This window comes from Lagopus leucura, unplaced genomic scaffold, assembly GCF_019238085.1.
Source record: "Lagopus leucura isolate 7727_CA_CO unplaced genomic scaffold, USGS_WTPT01 Super-Scaffold_100051, whole genome shotgun sequence".
Classification (NCBI taxonomy): Eukaryota; Metazoa; Chordata; class Aves; order Galliformes; family Phasianidae; genus Lagopus; species Lagopus leucura.
The window spans coordinates 1,364,230-1,390,491 of NW_024962297.1; the positions used below are offsets into that span (position 1 = coordinate 1,364,230).

Below are 26,262 nucleotides of genomic sequence, written 5' to 3' on the forward strand. Positions count from 1 at the left end.
ACCCTGTCTTTTGCAGCTGTGTGGGACTGATGGAAGCGCTCTGACTGCTGGCATTGTGAGCCAACAGCAATTCCTCGGCTGATATCACTGGGCCGTTCTATCTGATGATAGGCTCCACACCTTTCTCTTTTGACCATTTTGTTTTGGCTGCTCCACATGCAGAAGGCAACTCATGGTTGGTGGTGTTGGTGTTGTTGGTGCTGGTGTCAGCTGCTTCTTGCTGACTGAAATCCAAGTCGAGACCAACACAAACCCGGTTCAGCCTTTGAATTTATATAAACCATTTCCAGCATCTTTTTTCCTCCGTATGTCAGTGATGACAACAAAAGGTGCTTTTTTCCTCTGGAGGAAAAGAGCAATTGCATTCACCTTCCTGTCAGCAATCTGAGCCCAGCGGATTGTGGCAACTTCCTCTGATGCAAGTCCTCTGCTCTGCCCACTGCCATTTGCACCTTTGGAGCTTCAGGGGGATAAAAACTGCAACGTGGGCCCTGGTTGCCCACACTGTGCTGTTCCCCATACTGGCACAGTGGGATCTGCTGGTGAGGAGCTCCCATCTCCATGTCCTGTGGCTCCATAGCTGCCCTCCTGTCTGCACAGCAAGGCGCTGCTGGGCAGGACCCCTCCGTGCTGAGATCAGAGGGGACACCCAGTGAGGTCTGTGTGCCTCAGAGCCGCGGTGGTGTCATGTCCTTCACGGTGAAGTGAGGGCTGAGCACGGATGGGAATGAGGCAGTTTCGGTGTGTGCGGAAGCAGTGGTTCCCAGGGCTGTTGGCCTTGTCCTCCTACAGGCAGTGCTGGCAGGAGGAAGTGAAAACACTGGGTCATTCATTCCGCTCGTTTATTCAGTCCAGGGCTTTGGGGCTGACGAAGCCCTGACAGCTGTTTTTTTCCTCCTGCAGCTGCTCTGTGGCTTCCTACAGGCATCCCAGCCCTCCTGGGCCCACTGCATGTGCCAACCTCTTCCCCTCTCCTGAGCCCCATTGGATGAAATCAGGCTGAAGCTGCCAGGAGAGCGTAGCAGATGTCGCTGCCCCAAAGCAGAGCCGCTTACCCCACGGCCTATCATCAGCTGGCCTGGATGTGTCTTGCCCTCTCCTCGCTCCCCACACAGAGCTCAAGAGATGCTCCTGGCCCAGCTCCTTCCTCCTTGACTCCAATTTGCCATTGCAGTCAGGCCTGGCTCCTCACTGCAGCTCAGCAGCCTGCAGGCCGGCTCACAGAGGCTTCTTTCAGGCAAGATCCAGTGTGGTTTTGAGCTGAGCGTGGAGCCACCACTTCCACCACGCTTACTGTCTCCATGTCCAGGGCTGGACACCTCCATGACCATTTCTATTTTCTTAAACTTTCCAGAGAGACTGGGACACTGGATCCCAAACGTCCTGGGACAGACGCACTCACCAGCATCCCTCTGGAGCATGTTGCCATGTGTTGCTCAAATGCCGTGAGGATCAGGGGCAGCTGGACCAGCAACTCACAACAGCATCCCAAAAAGCACCCATGAGCAGAGCTATGCAAGTGCTGGGTTTCCTCTATGCTCTCTGCTTCATTGTTTTTCACACGTGAATGGCAGCCTCAACAAAGAGCAAGAACAGCCTTCAGTATCTTCTCCAACCGTGTTCACTGCTCCTGAGCTTGGAAGCAGCTCTGTGGCCTTGGTTTTGCTGGCTTTACTAATTATCACTGTTCCCTTTAGGCCACTGTACATTTTCCTGTATGACCTTATATATTTAAACATGTTTTTCTCCCTTCTGACCTTTGACCTAATTCTTTCTGTTTCCAGCCTCCCTTCCATTTTTCCCCAGGCTGGCAGCGCAGTACAGGTCTGCAGAGGATGAACAACATCTTCAGTGGCTCTAACCATCCCTGACTCTGACTATCTAAGTCTGACACAGAACCATACGATCCTGTGATGACCTGCTCTCACCAAAGCTCTGCAGATGCTTTGCACCTGTTACCTGGAGGCATTTTGGCCTCTGACTCACTTGCAAGCTCCTGATGTCCCACCTGCCTTTCTTTACCCAGGGGCTGTGAGGCGCTGCCTGCAGCACCCCATTCCTGGAGGTGCCCGAGCCCAATGATAGAGACCTGGGCATCCCAACCTGGTGCAGGGCCCCCAGCCCACAGCAGGGTTAGGGCTGGGTGGGCTTTGAGGTCCCCTCCAACTGAATCCATTCTGTGATTGCACGATTCTGTGAACACAGCATACTGAGTGCTGTTCTAACACCAGGTCACTGCTGGCTGATCAAGGGAGGCTGCTCCTGCTGCCTGGCTGCACTGCACTGCACTGAACGCAGTGTTGAACCCTGAGTTCAAGAGGAATATATAGAGAAGGTCCAACAAAGGGCGACTAATATGGACAGGAGGCTGGGCTTGCAACACAACAGGAGCATTTTTGGAATGGGCCAATGGCCACATTTGTAGCTTGGGATATGCAAGGCTGAGCATTAGGGAAGCATTTTGTATGGGAGAAGGAACGCAGAAGGACAGGAGGTCTTCACCTTCGTAGGCTGTCCTGGTCTTGACACAGCCGACCTGCTCTGGTGCCAAGGGCAGCCCAGCTCCAAGTGGAAGATCTCCGGATGCTGTGACATTTAAGGCATACTGAAGTTGCCCATGTACAGGACTCACAGTGCTGCAGCACGCTCTTTCCATCAGATTGCTTCTTCCTGTTCCAATAGAAAACACAAGTGCAGCTGATTTCTGTAGCTGGAATCGGAGCAGAGAGGGAGGCATGATTTTCACAGAATCACAGGATCACAGAATTGTAGGGGTTGGAAGGGAGCTCCTGAGATCATCGAGTCCAACCCCCCTGCCAAAGCAGGTTCCCTACAGTAGGTCGCACAGGTCGGCATCCAGGCAGGTCTTGAACATCTCCAGAGAAGGAGACTCCACCACCTCCCTGGGCAGCCTGTTCCAGTGCTCCGTCACCTCACTGTACAGAAGTTCCTTCGCACATTGGTGCAGAACTTCCTATGCTGCAGTTTCCGGCCGTTTCCCCTTGTCCTGTCTCCACTCACCACTGAAAAGAGTCCGGCCTCGCCATTCTGCCCCCCACACCTCAGATACTTATAGATCTGGATCAGGTCCCCTCTCAGTCTTCTTTTCTCAAGGCTGAACAGACCCAGTTCACTCAGCCTTTCCTCATAGCAGAGATGCTCCAGGCCCCTCACCATCTTTGTGGCCCTCCGTTGGACTCTTTCCAAGAGATCCCTGTCTTTTTTGTACTGGGGAGCCCAGAACTGGACGCAGTGCTCCAGATGAGGTCTTACCAGGGCAGAGTAGAGGGGGAGGATCACCTCCCTCGACCTGCTGGCCACGCTCTTTTTAATGCACCTCAGGATGCCATTGGCCCTCTTGGCCACAAGGGCACACTGCTGGCTCATGGCCAACCTGTCGTCCACCAGGACACCCAGGTCCCTTTCCGCAGAGCTCCCCTCCAGCAGCTCATCCCCCAACCTGTACTGGTGCATGGAATTATTCCTCCCCAGATGCAAGACTCTACACTTGCTTTTGTTAAACCTCATCCGGTTTTTTTCCATCATCTTGTCCATCATTGGATCCATTGTCCATCATCTCTTCACAAAACTTCTCTTCAAGTTTTATTTCCACATGCAGGCCCATCTTCCTGCTGTTCCTAGCTTGCAGTTTCAGTTTTATTCATCAGCCAAGTTGGAGGAAAACTGTAATAAAAAGCTGCAGATCTGGATCAGGTCTGGAGATCTGGAGTTGCAGATCTCCAAAATGCTGTTTCCATCTCAGCAGCCTACTGGGGTCGGTGTGTGGGGCCAGTGGCCCTGGGGACCAATGCTCAAAGGCTTTGGTGAAGGATGGGGTCTGTCTCAAGGGGAGAATGAGCCGGATGTTGCTGCCCATCCTGGAGGCGTGTGGCTCTGGCTCCTGCCTTGCCCATGGCTGAGGCTGCTGCACCCACACGTGGCGTGGTGCACCATCAGTGTAGTGGATCCCTTGCACAGTGCAGGGGACATTTGTGCTGGGGGCAAATGGGATCTAAACGCCTGGAGGTGAGCAGGCTAAAGGTGCCTGTGTGGGTTGAGGGCAGCCTGGGCACAGCCTTTTTTTTGGCTCAGAGGTGCTCTGTACAGACCCAACCTCTGCCCCACAGCACTGTCTGCCTGCCTGACCTCAGCCACAGAGCTGTGTATGGGACACATGAAGCGGGGACAGCCTGGGCAGGACAAGCTGGAGCATCAGCACATCCAGGGAAACACCATAGCAAAGCTGGGGGCTGGTGCCTTCAGCCACTGCCAGCACCGGCAGAGCAGGGCTGGGAAGCACCGGGTTGTGGTGGGTGCCAGGGTGTGGGTGTAAGGAGGATGTCAGCACAGAGCTGAGCGCTGCGGGAGGAGAGGGGTTGTGGCCAGAAAGGGAACTACTCCTGTGAGAAGCAGAAGTGAAAAGCACACAGAAGTCAAAGCAGAGCGCAGAGCTGTTTCCTACATCGTTCACTCCCCGCAGAGTGACCCACAGCACCCAGCAGTGCGGGCATGGAGCCCCTCTCCTTCCAGGAATACATCTGCTCCCTGGACCCCGCCACCCTTCCCCGCATCCTCAGGATATGCTCTGGTGTCTACTTCCAAGGTGAGTACCGAGTGCCCACATCCTCCCAGGCTCTGCCACCTCCCCACATCCACTCCCAATATCACCGCAGCCTGAGCTCTCCCCTCCTGCCTTGAAGATGCCTGATTCCTTGTCAGCAGGTGCTGGGGGATGGCACACATCTTCGTGCTGCTGCCAGCTGCTTGTGCCTGAGGCAAACCTTTCTCCTTTACAGCCAGCACCCATTCAGCTGAGTGCCCCAGTGCTGCCAGGAAGGCGGTGGGGCGACAGAGGCCATCTGAACTCTCACCCGGGCAGTGAATCCCCTGTGGGTGGTGGCTCTGGCAGGGTTGGTGGCTCGGTGGCTGGAGAGAGGTGGGATAGCATTGCTCCTGGCCCCAATGCAAGGAGTGGAGCAAGAGAGCAGCCTCACAGTCTGATCTGAGCTCTCTGCTTCCTCCTAGGCCGTGGCCATGGAGACATCTTAGGTAAAGGTGAAGTCCTGATGCTCCTTCAGCTGATAGCAATGTTGTGGGTGAAATGGAGTCAGAAATAAGCAAATGCTCTGGCTAGATTTCTGGGCCTCTCAAAAATGCTGGAAATGCACTCTGGGTTCTTGCCTGCTGTGCTATCAGCAATGTGGCATTTACCAGCTGGACTTGTGGAATTTGTAGCATTTCTTGATGTCACACTGACTTGTAAAGAGAAAGCAGTTGCTGTGGGATAACACTGCTCAGTTGGGGTGGATGTTTAACTTCCCCAAAGACTTCCCTCTTCAGGAGCTTTGCTTTTCCAATCTTCCTGATTTGCCCAGCACCTCTCTAATATAACTGAGAGCCTTCTCACCATGTCAACACTCGTGGGTGCAGCCCAAGTGATGCTGGCTGCCCACCCCACACAGCTGTGCTGAGCTCCATCATATTCAGCCCTCAAGGTGCCCTGTCCCAGCTCCACTCATCCAGATCTCCAGCAGCAGCAACAGATTGTGTGGTCTTGTGTGAACAATAACAATCTCTACCCACTGGTAATCAAAGCATCTGGGCCCAGAATGAGTCAGCCGGGCAGAAATAACCCCATTTCTGACCAGCTTACAGCTGGAGGTAGGTTTGGTGCTGGCAGCTTCCTGCACCACTCCTGGGGTTCCCACGCTGCTGGGTGAGAGCTCTGCATCCCCGTGCTCTGCTGGGAGGCAGTGGAGCAGTGGAGCTGGCACACCTCCACCCCCCAGCTCACAAACAGGAGGTGCAAGGGCCACACGGGCTGCAGATCCAGTTGCTGCCAAGTTTGTGATGGGTCCCTCCTCACCCCGCAGGGTCCGTATATGAGATCTCTGGCAACGAGTGCTGCCTGTCAACTGGGGATCTGCTGAAAGTCACAGCCATCACACTGCAGAAGGTTATCTGTGAGAACGTGCAGACGGGGCAGAAGACAGAGCTGCTACCGACGTTTAAGGGTGAGCAGGGCTGTTCTGATCTGGCCCACTACCCCCAAGCTCCACTTCTCCCCATGGGACCCTCCTCCCCAGGAGACCTTTATGGCCACAGGGGCTCAGATTTGCCATCCCACAGGTCTTTTCCAGCTCTCTTCATCTCCGTCGCCATGTCCTACACCACAGGGACCCTCCCGGCCAGGCAGCAGGCAGAAGGGCCTGACCCTGCACCAGGCTGTGGGGCAGAGTGGTGGGCAGACACAACCCCTGCTGTGCCCCAGCATCAGCCCACATGCCTTGCTGCTGAGCCCTGTGTACGAGGTGCAGGCCACCATGCACTGTGAGTCCAGTTGCAGAGTTGGGAAGGGTGCTGAGGGTGGAGGTGCCAGGTTTGGTGCTGGGATACAGGCAGCGTGTGAGGCTGCAGGGGGGGTGGTTGTGGGGAGGGCTTCTCTACGGTGTGGAGCGAGCACAAAACCAGGGCGGCTCTGCTTCTGCAGTGCGCAGGGACCAGGTGAAAATCCCCTCCACACTGGAGGTGGACGTGGAAGACGTGACAGAGGAGTCCCAAGACGTGCACTTCGCCCGGCCGCTGCTGCTCAGCGAGCTGCTGGGGATGGAGGAGGTGCTGCCGGCCCAGGCCGAGATCCTGGAGGGGCCCCACAGCGCCGCCATCTTCGAGAGCTCCTGGGCCTCCCGCCTGCAGAAGGGGCAGCGGCTGCAGATCCACAGCTTCTCCCACTCCTGGAGGGTGTTGGCCTCGGCCCGCAGCAGCGCCCGCCGCTTCCTCCTCTCCGGTGCCTACCAGGGCCAGTTCCGCCGGCGGCCTCGGCAATTTGCCGGGGTGCAGGAGCTGGCGGCCGGCCTGCAGCCAGGCCAGCAGCTGCACGTGGTGGTGACGCAGGACTGCGAGGGCTGCGGGGACGACGTGCCTCCGCTCAGCGTGGGCGACCGGCTGGAGGCCCGGCAGCTGCTGCAGAACGCTGGCAGCACCAGGCTCTTGTGCCGGCGCCACAGCGAGGAGGAGGACGGAGAGGATGAGGAGGGCGAGGAGCTCCTGCTGCCACTGGACCTGGGGGGCAGCTTCGTGGAGGAGGTGTGCGACAGCAAGAAGTACGGGCTGGCCGAGCTGCTGGAACGGCTGACGCTGCCGTGCGATGTGCGGGTGGTGGCCACGGATCCGGTGCTGGAGCGGGACGTGTTGGGTTCCTTCTCCTCCCTGCGCTTGGAGGCCCGCATCTCCCAGACCTTCTTGCTCGGCAGCTTCTGCGAGGAGCCGGATGAGGGCTTTGAGATCCCACCCCAGTGGTTGGACCTCTCCCTCGTCCTCACCGGGGAGCCCATCAGCACTCAGACGCCGTCTGTGCACCGCTCCCACGTGGAGGAGCTGAGCGAGGCCTTCTACTACCAACTGCTGGCACAGCTGCCGGGCGGTTCGGCCCCACCGCCCCCACGGCCCCCCAAGCCGAAGGCGGCCGGTGGGAAGGCACAGCCACGCACAGGCCGTGCCCAGGGCCAGAAGAACCAGGCACACCCCAGAGGAAGCTGCCCCCCGGCCCCTCAGCACCCCACCAGCCCCCAGGCCCACCCGGCTCCTTTGTCACCCCTGAAGGCGAAAAGCCTCCCCGTCCAGCAGAGCACCCCCAACAAGTACAGCCCGTGCCCCTACAGGCTGGCAGCCCCACAGCTCCACGATGCTCCTGGAGACACAGGTGAGGGGATGCAAACCTCACTGGGGGGTGGGGGATGTTTTCCACTGGGGGCACTGATGTACGCGCAGCTGTTCCCGGTTGGATGTGGGGTAGGGATGAACTGCTGGGGGACTTGCAACCGGGCACCAGGTTACCCCCAGGGTGATTTCTCCATTGCCTTGTCCCAGACATGGACCACAGCGTGAGGGGAAACAAGGCCTGGCCTCCTCCCACGAGGAGATGAACATGGAAAACAGTTCACCTTGATCTGCCATCAAATGGGAAACATTCCTGCCCCACAGACTGCAGGGACCCATGGCACTGGAAACTGGTGTCTGCTGGGGCAGAGCAGCTGCCACCCCACTGCAAGAAGCCCTCTTCCTTCCAGGCCTTTGGCCGCAGCTCACTGGGACTATTGCTGTGTCCTGGTGTGAGCACTCCTGTGGGCACATCACCAAGCCAGGGAGGAGGGGGGAGCAGTCTGGGCACCCACTTGTAGGATTTCTGCCATAGTCCAGCTCCAATTACACACACTGACCGTGCTGTTCTCCTCCAGATGTGAAGAGAAACAGTGATGAACACGATTATGAAATCATTGAAGGCGGCATTCAGAAGACGATTCGCAAAGTGCAGGCTATTCTTCCTTTTTAATCCTGTTTTCTGAAGCTTTCCAGACTCCAACTATTCTTAAACCTTATGTTAAATTAATGCTATTAAACAAAGGCTGAAACAACCTCAGGGATCCTCAGATCCACAGCACAGCCTCTATTTGCCTCAATATGTGCCCACTTTGCTCAAATGCAAGCAGCTCACACACCTGAGGAACAGCCAGAGGTGCAGAATAAATCCTCCCTGCTCTGCTATGGGGGACTGTCATGCTGTGGATCATGTCCTCAGATGTTGCCTATGGGACTCTCCAATTGCACCAGAGCAGCATGCAGTGGGGCAACCATCCTGGGAGCTGAGCAACCACCAACATGGCACTGAGACGCCAGCCAAGGCTTGGGGACATTTATCTCACCCAGCTCCTTCTGCATTAACATCACCCACACGCTGGTAGAATAGCATGGCTGGATCCCACGGCTGCGCTGTGCTCATCAGCGTTTCAGACTGAGAAGTTCTAAGACAAATTCCTTTCTTGTGGTCACTTTGTTGGAATCTACCAGAGGCCACTGATGGCTTCCCCTACACATCCCATCCCTATCAGAGAAGGCACCACCAGTCACCAGGAGCACCAGTACAGGGAAATTTCCAGTCCCAGCTGCTTTAAACTAGAAGCAGGTACAAATCAGAGCTGGAAAATAAACTTTGAATTTCATTTATTAGCAAACTGCTGTTTGGGCTTTTTTCCTCTCCCTTTGTGTAGCTTTGGGTTCAGATTTGTTGCATTGTTCCTCATCTGGGAATCTAAGGCAGATTTACAAGGCTGCAGAAATGATCTCAAGCCCTTACTAGGACATGGGCTGGTTTCCTGCTTGCTTTCTTGCTCTGTTTCTACTCCTGGGATTTACACTCACTGTCAGTGCTTTCACAGCATGGTCAGATGCTCTTGAATGATTTAAAGAAACAGCAAAGGGTAGAGTAGTGAAAGAATTGAACTCCTTCCCAAGTTGAAGGCATTATGATTCATTCTATGACACCTCTCTTGTCAGATCACATTTCTGGAGTCCTACAGCTCCTCTCTATACTGCAAGCAATTCCGTGCATCTGCACCTCCAAAAATCATCAGGGATTTGTTTCCTAACCTACACGCCTTCTACAAGAAAAACTACACTACTGTTGGCTTCTAGGTCTGCTAGACCCCCTGTCATAGAAGCTGACCTGTTACACATCCATGCCACAATTTAGCTCCACAAGTACCAAGGGCTACAGCTGTGCCACTGCCTAAAATTCAGCAGGATCCACAGAGCTTGTTAGAGCATTATTAACAGAAACGGAGGCACTTGGTAGGGAAGCCAGTCTCACAAGGTGCTTTGTGGAAAGAGCTACTTTTCCAAAGCTATCTTATCTGAGAGAGGTAAAGTAAGCTAAAAATCTGCACTGAAACCCACAGTTTGCAGCTCCTGCAGAAAGCCAGACTCACACAGCTGATGAGCAGGGAGCACCAGCTTCTCTGGCAGATCCTGTGCTAGGGAGAAAATAGAAAGCAGCTCTCAAAGAGCAGCAAACAAAGCTCTCATCAGACGGGCAGCAAACGCCTTCAGCAGTCAGCTTGAACAATCCCAGGCCCTGCCTGTTAGCAGTGCTAAGCATGCTTCCCACAGGAAGCACTCTCACTATGGGAGAACTGCTGTGTTCCTTACAGGGTCATTAAGTGGTTCTAAACATTTATGAACTGCACTCCACTCCTACCAACCGATGGGAGGCAGCTTTCAGTTCTGCATTTTCTGCTACAGGAAATTAAGAGAACAGATATGGAGCAGGAGCTCCTACCTGAGCAAAGCAGTGCCACACACAGAAAGAGATGTGAACTCATCATCTCCTCACTGCTGCACCCCCAATGTCCATAATGCTCTTTCCTAACTTCGCCTTTGTCCTGTTAGCAGCAATGATCCTGGCTCCAGATGGGTCACTGCTACAACCTGCAGCTTCTTTCATGTTTTCACACCCAGGTGTTTGTTCATAAAGCAATTCGCTTCAAAAGCTTCAGAAAATAATAAGCACAGAAAACCAAACCCTAGGAAAGCAGGGGCTGTGTTTGTACCCACATGTCTGAGTTCCAGTGACAAATGTTTTTCTTCTTTAGGGAAGAACAAAAACCTCCAGAGCCACAGAAGCTCAGGACCCAAGTTTAAATTTTATTGAAAATAATTTCAAAAGCCATAGTAACAAGATTACTTCATAGTACAAATATAGATTTAAGTGCACAAACTAATTACAAATCTAGTCATGATTACTGTACATTAGTAGAATGTTTCTCTTGGCTACCCCTCTTGTGAATGAAATGGAATGAAAGCATTAGGAAGAAACAACAAAAGAATCTGCACACAAGATGTGAAAGGGGCTCTTTGTAACATAGTTGTTCTAACAGGCAAAAACAAACGGCAGGACTAGAAGCTTTGAGAAGTTTGGTTCTCCCATATCTGCTTACACTTCCATCATGTGGTCGTGGCATATTAACCAAGCCCAGATACCAGAACCCTCCCAAATGTTCTGCTTGTCCTTAAATTCCGAGGTGCAGGGACTCACAGAATAGCTGGTTAGAAAGCAAAGATCACTTCCAGGTTGCAAAGCCCAGCGGGTTGACTTGAGACATCAACAAGCACTTGGATAGAAGCAAATCCAGGTGGAAAGAACCTCAATCAGCATCCGTGGACTTATAGTGATCATCATCCACAGTAGAGTAGATGTGTCCCTCACTGCTAAGGAATTCAACTGCTTGCCTTTGAAGAAAAAAAGGCAATTAGTACCAATTAGTACCTAGTTCACATTGATGCCCTTCTCTCAACCATTTCCCACCCACAGCCTGATGTCCCCACCGTTCCTTTCTGGCATCTGCCAAAAGATGCACCCAGAGATGCATCCCATCAGCATTTAAACAAGTGCTGCTCCATTGTCAACACAAACATAAAAGTGTTTCCAAGGCTTTATCATTTCAACAAACTCATTCTAAGCTGTTTCACTAAAGAATTCAAGAACTCAGGTTGACCATTGCATCCTGTGGGGACACATTGAATCACCAAACACTGTTAAAAAAATAAGCCAGCATCCGGCCTTGCCCACTTCTTTCCTCTTTGTCTACTTTCAGCAGATTCCAGAAAGGACTGTGTAGACTGGAAGCAAATCCTTCATTTCTACACACTTACTTGATTGTTGGTATGCTGACATTGTGGAGCTGAAGTTTCAGCTCTTGAAGACTCATACCTTCTGGAGAATGGCAGTTTTTAATCAGGTTCAGCACCTGGAAGAACATCAACCAGCATCAGCAACAGCAAGGCTCTATCAACACTGAACAGGCCAAAAAAAAAAACAATTACCAGCCTTCTGAGAATAACCAAGCTTTTATTTCTTTGTCCCAACTCACACTGCAGCAGCACCCACTGGGACACCCGTGCTCCTGGCTTGAAGATGCTGGCACCCACCTGACTCTGATGTGCTGTGAGTCCATTCACAGGCAGGCTGCCTCCACCGTAGCTCCCCACGTCACTCATTCCAGCAGAGGTAAATGACTGAGGTGCTCTTGATGCTGACTGCAATTGCAAGGGTAAAAGAACTGCAGCTGCACAGGCTGCTGCAAACCCAAGGCATGAAAGGCTCTGCCTAATTACTCCCATACAGTAATTAAAGACAGATTTCCAAGAGAAATCAAGTAGAACTGGCTACAACAGAATGTCTCTCGAAGGAATTCAAGACTCACAGCACGCCCCCACTGCAGCCCTTCAAACTCCAGGCTTTGCAGACCCACAACTTACACACAATTTCCCACTGAACCCAGAGATCTCCTTGGGAGATGACCAGTAACACCCAGCAACAGCTGTGATGGAACCACACCCCCAGCTACATACCAGCAGGTTTTTTCTGAGGATCATATGTGCATTGACAGTCTCAAGTATGTGCGTGGTGAACTCGTTCATGTTTTCCAAAGGCATGATCTTAAATGCCACCAAACTTTTCTTATTCTTCCAGAGAAAAGAAAAAAATACAGTTAACAGGGTAGCAACACCAATATGCTTGACATACAACTTAAATGCTCCAGCTAGGAACAGGAGCAGTAGCAGGTGGGGAGTTTGTCTGCCTTTAATTAGCAAAGTTTTTGAACTCAAAAGCTTTTCTGTGGAATCATGCAGGACAGCATCTGGGCAACTTGTTTCTATCCAGCTGGTAACTGCACTTTGCTTTACCACATGCAGCATGATGGATGAGTGCTACGAGGCAACTCTTACCATACAATACGCTGTGGGTTTTCTTACAACACTTTGCCAGATCACCAACCCTTCGTGCCACTGCTCCAGCCTCACTTCTTGAGGAGTCACAGATGATCTTACCTGAAAGGAGCGAAGATGACCAGCGACTTTTACGTAAGTTCCTGGGGGTACCACGATATTCTCACTACCTGCCTCCTTACAGAGAAGGAAAGGAGAAAGTGAGGTTTTGCTGATTCATCCCTCCATTTCTCAATTATCACAATGACCAACTTAAGGACTCTAATCTCAAGCAAACACAAACGACACACGTTCAGACAATCAGTAAGAGCAGTTAGGTAAATGTAACTGCAGATGAAAGATGTTTATTTGAATGCACTGTATGCTTGGCAGCAGTCAATGCCAGTTGTACGTTCTGCTGCTGCTCTGTTCACTGCTGAGGGATTCTCACAGAAGGAGAAGAACCCAAAGCATTTTAAAAACAAACCACACCCACGTCAAGCATTCAAACACTGAACACAGTTGGAGGGGTTCAAGCAGTCACAGAATCTTATGGCAAACCTGTAGATAAGCCAACTGAGAATCTCTTTAATTACTCCTAGAGTTGTTCAGCTGAATGCAGCTGTTCACCTCCAGACACATTTACCAGCAACACAGGCTGTGTGTAACCAGTAGCTCTGTCAACAGGAGAGCACAGTGGAGACCAGCAGCACCACAGGAGCCAGGCACCAGGCAACAAGACAACACACAAACCTCTTCCACTCTCTGGTTTTACATTTCTCACACAAAAGAACAGAGTGCACACCTCTAAGTAACAACTGAGATTAGGCAGCTAGACTGTAAGAAATTGTTTGTTATTTGATGTATGAACTACAGAGTAGAAGATCACAAAAGCACAGAACCACTGATCTTTGCTACTGCAGCATCCAGCCTGGCTCTCACAGGCACAGCACTGCCCCAGCTCTCAGACTGACTGTTTTACATCTCGCAGTGCCTCTCCTCGTAGAAGCACCTCGGAATGGTTTCATTGCTTACATCGGTGTCAACCCACTGCCGCACATCCATGGGCGCTGCTGTCATGTCGTCCACCTTGTACAAGATGTTGGTGGGCGCCTTCTCTGCGTGCCTTACGATGCCAACCACGGTGACCTGCGGCAGGAAGGGCCGTCAGGGGGCGGGGAGAAGCACCCGCAGCCCCTCAGAGCCGCCCCAGTAGGGATGGCAGCGGGTGCCCACCTGTGAGATCTCCACATCGTGGATGCGGAATGCCTCATCCACCTGCTCGGCCGCCAGCAGCTGTGACACGGTGCAGGGCACGATGCTCTGCGAGCGGCTGCGCTGCAGGGGGGCGGGGTGAAGGAGACGCGCTGCGGTCAGCGACAGGCTCGGCTCGGCTCAGCACAGCCCAGCTCGGCTCAGCCCAACACCGCAGCCGCCCGCTCCCCCGGCCCCTTCTGGCCCTACCTGCTTTTTCTCTGCCTGCGCGCCTGTTGGAGAGCTGAAACCTCCCGGGGACTGCGTGTAGCCGCCCGCGGGGCCGTAGCCACCGTCGAAGTTACCTGGGAAAGGAAAGGAAGAGCCGTGAGGGGGGGAGGCGCGCCCGGCGCGCCCAACCCGCCCACCTCCCCGTGCCGCTCCGGCCCGCACCGTGCCCGCCCCACATGGCGGCAGAGCCCAGCTGCGGCAGGACTCGTTCCTCGAGCACGGCGTCCCGCGCCCCGGCAACGTGAGCCAATCACAACCCTCCTTCTTCCAACTGCTTCCGGCGGCGAGAGCCAATCACCGCTCTCTTTCTTCCGACGTCTTCCTGCAGCGAGAGCCAATCACCATCCCCTTTTTTTTCCCCACAGCTTCCGGCGCTGAGAGCCGATTACGGCCCTCCTTGTTCCGACAGCTTCCGGCGGCGGGGATGCCGGCGCCGCCACGCTGGGTGCTGGCGCTGCCCGGCCGCGCTGACGCGATGGGGCGGGGCGGGGCGGGCAGGTGAAGGCGCTGAGACGCGGGAGGCCGGGATGCGGGCGATCGCGCTGCTTCTGCTGCTGTGCCCGCCGGGCCTGGCGGGGCGCTTCTGGCACCTCACAGACCTGCACTGGGACCCCGGCTACGAGGCGGCGATGGCGGCCGGGGAGCGCTGTCCGTCGGGCGGCTCCGAGGCTTCGCCGGGCGGGGGGCTGTGGGGCAGCTACCTGTGCGATGCGCCGTGGGGTTTGCTGAGCTCCGCCGTGTTCGCCATGCGCCGCCTGCTGCCGCAGCCCGACTTCGTGCTCTGGACCGGGTGAGGACCTGGCGACTCTCGTTTTCTCTCTCTTTTTCGTTCGTTTCTCCTAATGCTAAGTCGCTCCAAGAGTAATGCCTCCTATTTATTCCCGTGGAATCGTCTGCAGCTATGAAGAGCGCGACAGCGCTGCATTAAATGAGCAAATTCTCAGCTGTAAAGCGTTATTTTTCAGCATGTTTCTGCCAGCGACGAGCAGGAGATGCGTGCTGTGCTCATAAACATCTGCACCAGTGGAGGTAACCCACTGTTGCTGAAACGTGGAGGAGAAGGACCTGGGGCTGTTGGTGACACTTGGCTGGACGTGAGCCAGCAGGGTGCCCAGGTGGCCAAGGAGCCCAATGGCATCCTGGCTGTGTCCGCAGCAATGCAGCCAGCAGGAGGTGATCATCCCTCTGTGCTGCCACTGCTGGGGCTGCACCTCAGTGCTGTGCTCAGCGCTCGGCCCCTTGCTGCAATAAAGACTTTGAGGCCCTCCAGTGTGCAGAGAGGGGAACGGAGCTGTGAGGGATCTGGAGCACAGGTCTTTGGAAAAGCTTGTCTGGAAGAGGGGTGATGCACTGGCACAGGCTGCCCGAGGGGGTGCTGCTGTCGCTGACCCTGGCTGCTGAAAACATAGAAGTGTCCATACACCAGATTTTGGGGCAGATCTCAGTGATCACTGCCTTGCTGGAGGCATTCATTTGGTTCCTTTTCCGGGGAATAGTTATCCTGCTGTTTTCTTGGATGCAAATGACTTCTGCTTCCCTGCTGTTATCCACTTTTAACCCGAGGTTGCAATATGTTCTCTCTTGCATGATGCCCACTCAGCTGTAGCATGTATTAAACGTGCTGAAATCGGACAAGCCTGCTTCTTGTTCTCTGTTCTCAAAACTGTATAGTTTTGTCAAAGTAGAATAAAACGGAGCAGCTTTTCACTTGGAGCCATTTCCTGATGCTCCTGCAGTGCCTGAGCCAGAGAGCACAGTGCCAGTTCCTACCCCTAAAGCCTTTGACTTTATCTTCTATGAGGGGAAAAAGAAAACAGGGGGCTCAGGCACGTGTTCTGTGCCTTGCTTTGAGCACGTGCCCTGCTGGCCACATATAACAGCTGTGCTGTTTCTGCTTCTCCAGGGATGATACTCCTCATGTTCCCGATGAGCAGCTTGGAGAAGAAAAGGTTCTGCACATCATTGAAAACCTGACCTCTCTGATAAAACAGGTATTTCCAGGTAGGATGTGAGGGAATGAGAAGGGGAGAGAAGTACAGATTTTCATGGAAGATTTTATCTGTATGGAACAATGATAGAATGGGGAAGGGGAAAAGCCCAGAAAGGCTGTGGACAATATGACTTATTTGTCCTCTTCTTAGCTGCTGTATGGTGTGAGGTGTGTCTGAATTGAGGAGTCTGACACACTGTTATTATTTCTGGTTAATGCACTCAGAAGAGAGGAAAATAAACATTTATCTGATTACTCATTTAGGCAGAAAAGCCTGCAAAAATTCTTTCTATTCTATCAATCACAGCAGTGAGGGAAGGAGCGTTATAGGCAGTGAGAGCTCATTAACTGGTCTGTAAAGCCAGTCTCTGGGGTGTCTTGCCCTGAGGAGTCCCATGGCATCTCTGCAGTGCTGTACCTGCACTCAGTGTGGCTGCATGTGGGTGAAACACCTTCACCAAGCTGTTGAGTCACGCTGTTCTTTCTGAGTCATTGGAGAGCTCTGATGATGAGGAACCCTGAAACAAGAACGGACTTCTCCCTTCTGCCTTTCCTCTGTCCTTAGATACTAAAGTCTATGCAGCAGTGGGTAATCATGACTTCCACCCCAAGAATCAGCTTCCAGGGAAGGAGAACAGGATCTACAACCAAACAGCAGAACTGTGGCATTCCTGGTTGAATGAAACTTCCATTCCTCTGTTCAGAGCAGGTATGGCACTGCTGGTGCATGTTAGCAGCACTCTGGAGAGCTGGGGGTGGTTAAGAGAGTACCACAAATAGTTTTCCATGCTTTTATGCTCAGAGCAGCAGTACTTATAGAGGAAAGGTTCAATTAATGCTAATTTACTGTGTTTTTCTGCGTGTGAGAAAAGAAATTTCCTTATGCTTTGGTCTCTCCTGCTTTGTTCAAGTTACAGGTAAGTGTCCCTGCAGAGAATGCAGGGCGATAAGCTTCAGTGGGGAAAAAAAAAACCAACAAAAAAACAGTCTTTTAAGAAGGCTGGAAGGCTGCAGTTGTAGCCCAGCACTGTGACTCTCTACAACTGCCCAGCTCCTGATCTGCATGCTGTGCCTGTCAGCATTCCCTTCACCCTGGGATACCTAAGAAGGACAGGAGACACACAGTGAAGGGTCACACCAGTTCCCCAACCAAGTCTGTTCAGAGCACTGCTGTCACCCTGTGCAGTGACTCTGCTATGGTGATTGCCATGGATAGAGCTGGGAATGCAGAGATCCTGGGTTCCAGCGCTCAGCTGCACCACACCTCCAGCTCTTTCCCTGCTGCTTGCCTTTTGCAGGAGCTTTCTACAGTGAGAAGCTGCCCAGCTCAGATAGCAGGGGGCGAATGATTGTTCTCAATACCAATCTGTACTATGACCAGAACAACCAGACTGCTGGTGAGGAAGATCCCGGAGGGCAATTCCAGTGGCTGGAGGAAACACTGACCAATGCCTCTAAAGCAGAAGAAATGGTATTAAAATAAGATTTTTAAAAACTCAATAACAGTTTGGAAGCTCTTCTTGCTCCTCAGCTCCCCTCTGTGCTGTCACTGCCAGCCGGTGCTTTACAGGAAGTCTGGGCAGCGCATTCAGTGCAGCTCCTCTTTCTTGCAGGTCTATATTGTGGGTCACATCCCTCCGGGCTTCTTTGAGAAGAAACGAGGCAAGCCGTGGTTCCGCAGGGATTTCAATGAGCGATACTTGAAAATTGTGCAGAAGCACCACAGAGTGATTGCTGCCCAGTTCTTTGGACACCATCACACAGACAGCTTCCGCATGTTTTACAGCGATTCAGGTAGCAGTTCTGGCTGCCTTCGTGTTTTCCTGGTATCTCTGCCAACCACCATCACATCACTGTCAATGAGAATTTTCAGTGTCTGCTGGCTGGATGCTGCTGAGAAAGCCTCCCTCCAATTTCCCCTCACATTTCATCTTTTTCAGCCATGCTGCTGGTGCTGCTCTGTGCTGGTGAGCTTTGGACACGAGCTGAGGCAAAAGGGAATGATTACAAATCTTTGCAGTGGGGTTATGTGTGGTGCTCTGGGTGTCCTTCAAGCATGGCTCTCTTGCACACACACTCACCACAAGAGTGTGGCTCCACTGCAGCTTTAGTAAACCTGTTTTTCACTGCAGCAGTCCAACATTCAATCCTTTGTGCTGGTCAGGGATGATTGTTATGTGTGTACTGTTGGAATTAGAGCTGGCTGCTGGCAGTGATGTGTTTATGAGATGAAGCTGAAGCTGAAGTCTGCCATTCATGGTTGCTTTGCCTTTCTGTTAAGGTTCCCCAATCAACGTCATGTTCCTGGCCCCCGGAGTGACCCCCTGGAAAACAACATTACCTGGAGTGAACAATGGAGCCAACAACCCTGGGATCCGAGTGATCGATTACGATGCAGACACCCTTCAGGTGCAGGTAGAGGATCCCCTCCTGCTTTGCACTGCAGTTCTAGAGGAGTATTTTATTCCTTCACAGGCAGAACTATGGGACCCAAGAGGATTTACAGGGAGCGACCTCTAACAGTCTTGTAGTTGGCACAGGGATGCAGTAAGAGCATCAGTGAGTGAAGAAGGCAGGGTGACCAAATGCAGCAGGCGCAGGCCTCTGCTGGGGTGAGTCCCAATGCAGGGCAGCTTGGTTTGACACTTTGACACCTCAACATGCAGGCAGAGTGGATCGCAGGATTTCCTTTTGGGGACTGATGAACTTGTTGAACCCCGTCTAAAAAATCTGAACTCTCTAGAAATTTATTTGGGTTCCCTTTAATTGCTGAATGATTTAATTAGATACTGCTGCTTTGTGGAGGCTCTCACCTAAATCATCTATCCACGGCTTTACGTCTTGCCAGAAGGAAAGCTACACTCCTTCCTGGGCAGGGAGGTGCATTATTTGGTGCAGATCCCATATTCTAAACAAACATTCCACTCCAGGGCCGATCCTTTCTTGGTTTGACTTTGGTTCCATCTCTCTCACCCTGCAGGATGTGGTGACTTACTACCTGAACTTAACTCACGCCAATCTGATGGCCCCAGCATGGGAGGAGGAATACCGGCTGACGAGCGCCTTTCAGGTGCCTGATGGCTCCACACAGTCCATGCAGACCGTGTTGGAAAAGATATCCAAGGATGCAAAGTATCTGCAGCAATATTATGAGTTCAACTCTGTCAAATACGACCTTACCCTGTGTGGGGAGACCTGCCGAGTCGACCACGTTTGTGCCATCAGGGAAATTGATTTTACCAGATACGAGGAGTGCCTTAAAGCCAGCAGCTCTGCTTCTGCCATCGTCAGTGTTTGCCTTTTATTGCTCTCTTTGCTCTTAGGGATCTTTGATCCCCTGCAAACACTGTAACGACTGAGAGCACGAGTGAAGAGAGGACAGCTTCACAGTGCACGGGAATTGGCAGTCATGAATGCTTTTGGAATTGGGGACTTATTTGAAAACCAAGAAATAATCAGTGCTTTGTAGTAAAAGCTCTATGATGTTGATTTGAGCACTTCTAGAAAAGCTTGATGCATCAGAGATGGTTACAAAGCCTTTCTGTACCAGTCTGACCCACATCAGGGAGTTCATCTTCCTTCTGCTGCAACTTCTGAGGCAGCTGCACAAATGAGATGAAGGCCTCCCTGTGAGTTACCCACCCTTAGTGTGAGAGCTGTGAGCTGCCACACGTTCCTGAGGAATCAGAGCGTGCTTCTCTTCTGGAAAATAAAACACAACAGCTGGCCTACAGGGTCTCGTTTTGGTGGCCTTGTACAGCAGCAGCTTTGCCTCTGGTGTGTGAGCAAAGCCAGGCAGTGTCAGAACTTCCTTGGACAGTTTGGGCTGTGACTTTCACGTGTCAGCATCCACAGTGAGGCAGCAGGGTGAGAAGCTTCATGGTTTTTTTTCAGATGCTGAACACAGACGGCTTTCCCCCCAAGCACCTTTGGTGTTCTTTTAACTCACATCTGCTTTTCTTTAGCTGTGCAAACTGCAAAGAAACCCTCCATGCCTCGCCAGCCTTCTGTCTGCTCATGCAAAAACTACACGTGAACCAAAGAAAAGTGACACTGTAGGGCCCTTGGGGATGAGTGGATGAGACAGTGCAGAAATCCTTGTGCTGTCTGTAAGCAGTTGTTTGGAGGCAGCTCCAGAGAAGCAGTAGTGGAACTGTGTTGTGTCAGAGGAGAAGCACGGCCAGGGGAGGCGCAGCCTTGTGCAGAGCTGCAGCTTTGCGGGGGTTGGTGGCACAGCTCGGGGGGATCACAGGAGCAGCGCCTGCGCTCCTCGGCTGTGCTCGGAGTGAGCACTGCTTGCACGGGAAAGGGTGCCGGGGTCTGGAAATGAGCCACTGCATACGGAATGATCTAAAAATCATGGAGAAAAAAAAACAAAACCGCTGGGAAGCACCGCCGGCTGTGCAGCGGATGGGCTTTTTTCTTTCAATGGGGAACCGGGAACCCAAAGGCGGGGCGGGGAGCGGAGCTGCGGGGCGTGGCGGCTCTCGACGCCGGGCGGGGCGGCGCGCCCCGGGATGGCGGTGCGGGGCCCGGCGCGTTTCGGGCCTTGGCAGTGGCTGCTGGCGGCGGGGGGCACGGCGGCGGCGGTGTGGGACGCGGGAGCGGACGTGTGGGTGGCGGTGGGATACGCGCGCGCGGGGCAGCCGGGCTGCGCGGCGCTGGGTTTGGGGCTGTGGGCCGCGGGCTGCGCCGCCCGGCAGGCCTGCAGCTGGCTGTGGTTCCGCTCCGATCCGCCGGCGCTGCGCCCCGAGCCGTCCCGCCGCCTCCTCGCCGCTCTGCACCTCCTGCAGCTCGGCTTCTTGTACAGGTACGGCTCTCCCGAAGCACGGCGTTCCTCCCTCGGGCTGCGGCCCCGCTCTTCCGCCGCGTCCCCGGCTGCGGCGGAGCGGAGCCGCGGTCCCGGAGCGCTGCGTTCGCCGCTGAGCGCGCCGTGCTCCGGCCAGGTGCGTCCGAGCGCTGCGGCTGGGCTGGAGGCTGTGCCGGACGGAGGCGACGGAGGAGGAGAGGAATCACATGGCGTTCCTGACCCACGACATCAGCATGTTGCGTCTCTTCGAGACCTTCCTGGAGAACGCCCCGCAGCTCGCGCTGCTCCTCTACAGCGTCCTGCGCAGCTACAAGGCTGAGCCTTCCCAGGGTGCGGGGCCGGGATGGGGGGTCGGGTTGGGAGGTCGGGGCTCTGCTGCTCTGCTCTGCTGCTCTGCTCTGCTGCTGCTGCGCTCCCACCGCCGTCCCTTTGGCGCTGTGCTGTCCCAGCCCCGTGGGCCCCTGCGGGCTATGCTGGGCCTGCAGGGAACCGAAGCGGGGGGGGGGGGGGGGGACGGGACGTTCTGTCCTTGGGCAAAGTGTGGGCTCCCCTGAGAGCGGCACCAGCTGCTGCTCGGGAAAGGCAGGAAGTGGGAAGTGAGGGGAGGAGAAATGGAGGTGCTGATGCTCAGAGCTCCCGAAGCTGCTGCTTTGCTGATGGGGGGCTCCTTTCAGAGGTGTTCGGGGCTGTTTGGAGCAGGACCAGCCCCAGCTTGGTCTACATTCTCCATGGCTGCTGCTCTGTTGCAGGAATGGGAATCTGCACGGCATTCCTGTGTGTGACCTGGTCCCTGCTGGACTACCACCAGTCCCTGCGCTCCTTCCTGCAGGACAAGTACGAGATGGGCTGGGGCTCCTCCGTCATCTACTTCCTATGGAACCTCTTACTCCTCTGCCCCCGCATCCTGGCGCTCGCCCTCTTTGCCCTGCTGTGGCCCTACGGTGTGGCCGTGCACTTCCCACTGGTGTGGCTGGCGATGTTTCTGTGGGTCAGCCTGCAGGGCACCGATTTCATGGAGTCTCCGGGCCCCGAGCAGCTCTACCGCGCCGTGGTGGCCGTCATCCTCTACTTCAGCTGGTTCAACGTGGCCCCAGGGAGGACCCTGCACCGCAGCATCATCTATCACAGCTTCATCCTGGTGGACAGCACGCTGCTGACCCTGGCCTGGCTCTGGGGCCGTCCCCCTGAGGAGCAGCACCCATTGCTCATCCCGGCGCTGTGGGCTGCGCTGCCCTGCTACCTCCTGGGGCTGCTGCTGCGCGTCACCTACTATGGGTGGCTGCACCCCAACGTGCGAGCACAGCCACGGAGCGGCGGTGATGAGGTGGATGCCAATGGAAGGGCTGATGGGGCCGTGGAGTTCCGCAGCATTTCAGAGCCTTGTGAGCTCCACAGTGTTTCAGAGCCGGTCCTGGTGAACTCCCGGCTGCGGTGCCTCGCACGGAGCCACTTCCCGCTGTCTGTGCTGGCAGAGCCGCACCTGCTGAATGGGACAGCTGCTGTCTGAGCCCTGCACTCCTTGAGATGGAATTGTGCCTTATCTGAGTGGTTTGACTTGTTGGGGACGTTCTGTTTGGTTCTTTCTATTGTGTGCGCCAAGCTGCAGTTTTGGCAGTTCATTGCCACAGCAGGGATGCGGGCAGGAAGGCTCGGAGCTTGGTGCTAGGCCTGCATGGCGCTGTGGCACTGTTGATTCTTGTTATTTATTATTCACCTTTTCCAAAAAAAAGAAAAAAGAAAAAAAAAAAACAACACTTGGTTGTCCATTCATCTTCTGGTGCCCACTGCCAAGGTCATTCCTCCTTGGTCACTCCCTGTTTGGCAGTGGCTGTCAGATGTCTGTTTGCAGTTCTGTTGTTTGACTGTTAAGGCTGAAGGCTGCACAGTACTGAGATGTGGCCCAGAGAGGGGCAGGGAGGGGTGGGACAGTGGGGGTCCTGGCATGGCGGCAGCACTGAGCTGAGCGCCATCAGCAGCCCAGGCTCTGCAGGGGGCTCCCTCAGTGGGGTCCCTCATTGCTGTGAGCAGGGCCTGAGCCCATAACGCTGCACCTCAGCTGCTCTGGGGCTGAAGGGGCAGCAGCTGTGGCACGGGCACCCAGTGCTGGCACTGCAGCTCCTGCCACATTTTGCTGCAGCACCACCCACTGCCACAGCACGGCGGGGGTTGGTGGAGGACTGCCCAGACTGCACGTCTCCAGGGTCACCAGCACAGGGTGAGCGCAGTGCAAAGGGACAGCAGCACTGCAGCACGCAGCTGTGCTGGAAGGAGGGATGCGTGCAAAAGGGAAGAAAAAAAGGAAATATGAAAAGGTGCTGTGTGCCTCAGTACCCAAAAAGCGCCTTGTCCCCGGCCACCACAGCAGGCTCAGAGCCCAGGCAATGACAGCACAGAGAGCGCTGCCCAAGCCAGCACAGCCACAGTGGAGGCTGGGGAGGGACCACAGGGCTGGTGGACAACAGGCAGAAACGGTGACTATAGAAAATAAAAGACTTTATTTTTTTTTCCAGTTCATAGGACAGTTCCCATTACACAGAACGCACGCAGAAGCGGCTGCACCGCAGGCAGCCCTGGGCTTCCCATGTGAGCACAGAAGGGGCTCTGTGAGCTTCCCCGGGACGAGGGCAGTCCCAGGGTCTGTGCAGTCAGTGGTGTGGGATCCTGGTGGGCAGCCAGAAGGAGGCCGCTTCCATTTGGCATTTGTCAGCAGTTCAGCTTACAGCCGGGTTGGGAACAGCAAAGGGACACGAAGCAAATCAGTGGTCGGGTAAAGGCGCTGCCTCTGCTGTGCGAGACAGGAAAACGCGTAAGAGCAGCCAGCAGAGGAAAATAATAAAATCGCCGGGTCAGCCTTTATTAAACAAACACAGAAATGTACCACCGACCTCCTGCTATAAAAGTACTTTACATACATTCAAGGAGACATCGTATAAATATCAGTATGAAATGCCACTGGCTGCAATAGGTCCGCGCTCAGCTACAATTCTGTTGCTGTCCTAAAATTCCCTTAAAACATTTTAAAGTAAACAACCAAAGCAGGGCCTGCTGGCTGCAGTGTGCTCTGTGCCAAGAGAATGGTCTGCCAACCCTGGACCCCCACCCTGGGCTGCAGGAGGCAGTGGCCACATGCTGTGCTGGGAGTAAAGCACAGGAGTGTGCCTGACAGTCAGCAGTCCTGCCAAGGATGGGAGGTGTCAGGGTCAGGCAGGGTGAGGCCCTGGGCAGCTGATGGGGGAGTGGCAGCCAGCCCACAGCAGGGGCTGGGGGCTCTGAGGTGCCTTCGGCCCCAACCATTCTATGGCTCCAGCAGCAAACCATTGCCCTGCACCATCTCCCCCCTCCAGCTCTGCACTCCCGAGGCAGAGGCTTCCTGTGGAGATACGCAGCCCTGGAATGTCCGCTTGTGATCAAAGCACTTGGTTGGCATCTGGCGCTGAGCTGGCGGATAAGCAGATGGCTCTGAGGCCATCTTGGAGAAAGGCAAACTCCTCTGATTTGTATTTATCTTTACAGCCAAAACCAGGGCTGAAACAGAGACCAGGATCCAAGCCACGTACCTTCAGCAGCCCCAGCAGCGGTGAGCAGAGCACAGGGACACACTTCACAGCAGTCCCTTACAGGACAAATCCACGCATGTGCTGAGCCACGCCAGCACCCCCCAGCACTGATGGTCACCTGAGCAGTCCGCATCCTTCCTAAGTCACACTCTGCACCTTTGAGACCGGTCCCCACGGGACACAGCTGGGTGATGCTGGGCTGGAAACAGTCTGGAAGGGTTCGGGTGCAGCTGCAGCGTTTGGCTCAGCAGCAAAGCATCCATCCATCCTCTGAAATCTCAGGCATCTGCTGGTTTGGTGCCATCAGGGGGCACGGGGGGGGGGGGGGCAGACCCCACTGCCTGCAGCCTGACTTGGCACAAAAGCAGCCCCCAGCCTCCAGTTGCCCCTTCTGGTCAGCAGTACTGCAGCTCACTGACTCCAGACTTATTTTCTGAGATGGTAGCAAAAGAATAAAATAAAATAAAATAAATCAGTGTATCCATCACTTCCAAGGCCAGTGTGCTCCAGGCTGGCAAGTCACAGTGTGTTACAGAATTCAGTACCTCCTGCCAAGGACTTTATTTTGGTGCTCACTATGTAGTTAGGCTAATGCAAAGAATACAAGAAAACTGAATCTGATTCTACCAAAGGAAACACATTCTCACAAATGGAGTCAGAAAAGCAGAGGCAGAGATCAGTTCTTTGTAACATCTGTGAGAATTTAGTTCTCTCTCAAATTACTTCCAGTCCAAATGAGGACTCTGTTCAGGTCTCACCACTCTCTTCAATAGTGTTGCACTCTCTGTAAGGTTTGTGGGCAGTTTCATTTTCCCATCCAGGAAAAACCTGTGGGACCTATGGGACACGGACAGCTGGAATCCAATGATCCTCTGCTCATTAACAGGGCTCAGCCATGTGCATCCTACACACACTGCCTAGAAGCCAATGGGAGAAACCAACAGCAACACCTCCCTCTACTAGGAACCACTTATCCCAGAATGGGAAAAATCCTATGTTATAGAAATAATGTAAGGATATCATAATAAATTAACTGCTTTTGAACACCCAGAGAAGGAGAGAGGACACATTTTCACAGCAGCGGAGGTATTTTTGACATTTTCATTAATATTTCCCATGGAAAAAAAAAACAAACAAACAAAAAACAACCAATATCTCTTTTTGGCTTTGCAAAACAAGGGAGGTTCAGCTCTGCCATCAGTTTTTTTCTATAAAAATAAGGTTTTATGTTTACTTGGGTTTCTATAACTAAGCAGAATAGAAAAGCAGAAGTATCAGTAAGAGCCTTCTCAGCTGTGTTACCCCCTCCCTCTGGAGACTACCTGCCAGAAGAATTCAGCTGGATTCCATGAGTCTCTTCACCAGTCAAGCTCTAGCTCTGCTGAGTCTAGTGCTTCTCATAGGACACCTCTGGACTTGGCCAGGTCTGTGCTCCTGAGGAAATGACCTGAAGTCTACTGTACAATTTGCATTAGGTATGTTTTCTTCATCAAGCTGAAAATGTCCCCAGTTGTTTATGAGATCTTTGCCTCCCCAGTGATGGAGAGATTGCAGGAGCCACAGCCACACCTTTGCTCTGGCTTCTTACAGGAAGTCTAACTCAAGGGCTTGGTGAAGGGACACAAGGTCTGCATGGTTTGTGATCCTCCAGAAAGGCATGTTGTGCTGTAACAAGAAGATAAGGTCAGTTTTATTGGGGTGACTTTACAGCTGGGTGGAAGCAGTCAAGGTACACCTGCAGAGCTGGGCAATATAGCATTTGTGACAGCACTGACAGGGCAGCATGTTCAGAAAGGATCTCAGCCACAGAGCACGGCAGTATCTGAAGGTTATCTTATCTGCACAGCTCTCTGTGACAGGCACTGACTGTCAGCTAC

At 53.7% G+C, this 26,262-nt stretch overlaps 5 protein-coding genes across 10 annotated transcripts in view; 3 read left to right on the top strand and 2 right to left on the bottom strand.

The window, feature by feature from the left end:
* The first annotated feature begins 4,442 nt into the window (after positions 1-4,442).
* Positions 4,443-8,997, top strand: THEMIS2 (thymocyte selection associated family member 2). Of its 2 annotated transcripts, none has more exons than XM_042885591.1 (5): positions 4,443-4,603; positions 5,874-6,014; positions 6,130-6,330; positions 6,491-7,702; positions 8,238-8,997. In XM_042885591.1, exons 1-5 carry the CDS (start codon positions 4,510-4,512, stop codon positions 8,330-8,332), a joined length of 1,743 nt encoding a protein of 580 aa, XP_042741525.1. In that variant the 5' UTR covers positions 4,443-4,509; the 3' UTR covers positions 8,333-8,997. The 2 variants fall into 2 exon arrangements, with proteins under 2 accessions (XP_042741525.1, XP_042741526.1); XM_042885592.1 differs by lacking the exon at positions 8,238-8,997 and adding an exon at positions 7,870-8,228.
* A 1,462-nt stretch (positions 8,998-10,459) lies between these two features.
* Positions 10,460-14,275, bottom strand: RPA2 (replication protein A2). The gene is made up of 9 exons (XM_042885585.1): positions 14,191-14,275; positions 14,008-14,102; positions 13,780-13,881; positions 13,579-13,692; positions 12,667-12,741; positions 12,187-12,300; positions 11,764-11,871; positions 11,488-11,582; positions 10,460-11,064 (listed from the first exon to the last, which is right to left on the bottom strand). Exons 1-9 carry the CDS (start codon positions 14,204-14,206, stop codon positions 10,980-10,982), a joined length of 804 nt encoding a protein of 267 aa, XP_042741519.1. The 5' UTR covers positions 14,207-14,275; the 3' UTR covers positions 10,460-10,979.
* Positions 14,276-14,531: 256 nt separating this feature from the next.
* On the top strand, positions 14,532-19,512 carry SMPDL3B (sphingomyelin phosphodiesterase acid like 3B). Its single transcript, XM_042885558.1, has 7 exons — positions 14,532-14,818; positions 15,932-16,029; positions 16,584-16,727; positions 17,317-17,489; positions 17,632-17,812; positions 18,300-18,433; positions 18,999-19,512. Exons 1-7 carry the CDS (start codon positions 14,556-14,558, stop codon positions 19,368-19,370), a joined length of 1,365 nt encoding a protein of 454 aa, XP_042741492.1. The 5' UTR covers positions 14,532-14,555; the 3' UTR covers positions 19,371-19,512.
* A 1,023-nt stretch (positions 19,513-20,535) lies between these two features.
* XKR8 (XK related 8) lies at positions 20,536-22,623 on the top strand. Its single transcript, XM_042885559.1, has 3 exons — positions 20,536-20,828; positions 20,965-21,158; positions 21,578-22,623. Exons 1-3 carry the CDS (start codon positions 20,536-20,538, stop codon positions 22,333-22,335), a joined length of 1,245 nt encoding a protein of 414 aa, XP_042741493.1. The 3' UTR covers positions 22,336-22,623.
* A 681-nt stretch (positions 22,624-23,304) lies between these two features.
* Positions 23,305-26,262, bottom strand: part of EYA3 (EYA transcriptional coactivator and phosphatase 3) — a 44,754-nt gene continuing 41,796 nt past the window's right edge. For all 5 annotated transcript variants that reach the window (XM_042885557.1, XM_042885554.1, XM_042885556.1 and 2 more), the window contains one exon: positions 23,305-26,050. In XM_042885557.1, coding sequence (XP_042741491.1) covers positions 25,970-26,050 — 81 coding nt within the window. In that variant the 3' untranslated portion in view covers positions 23,305-25,969. The remainder of the gene's footprint in view (positions 26,051-26,262) is intronic.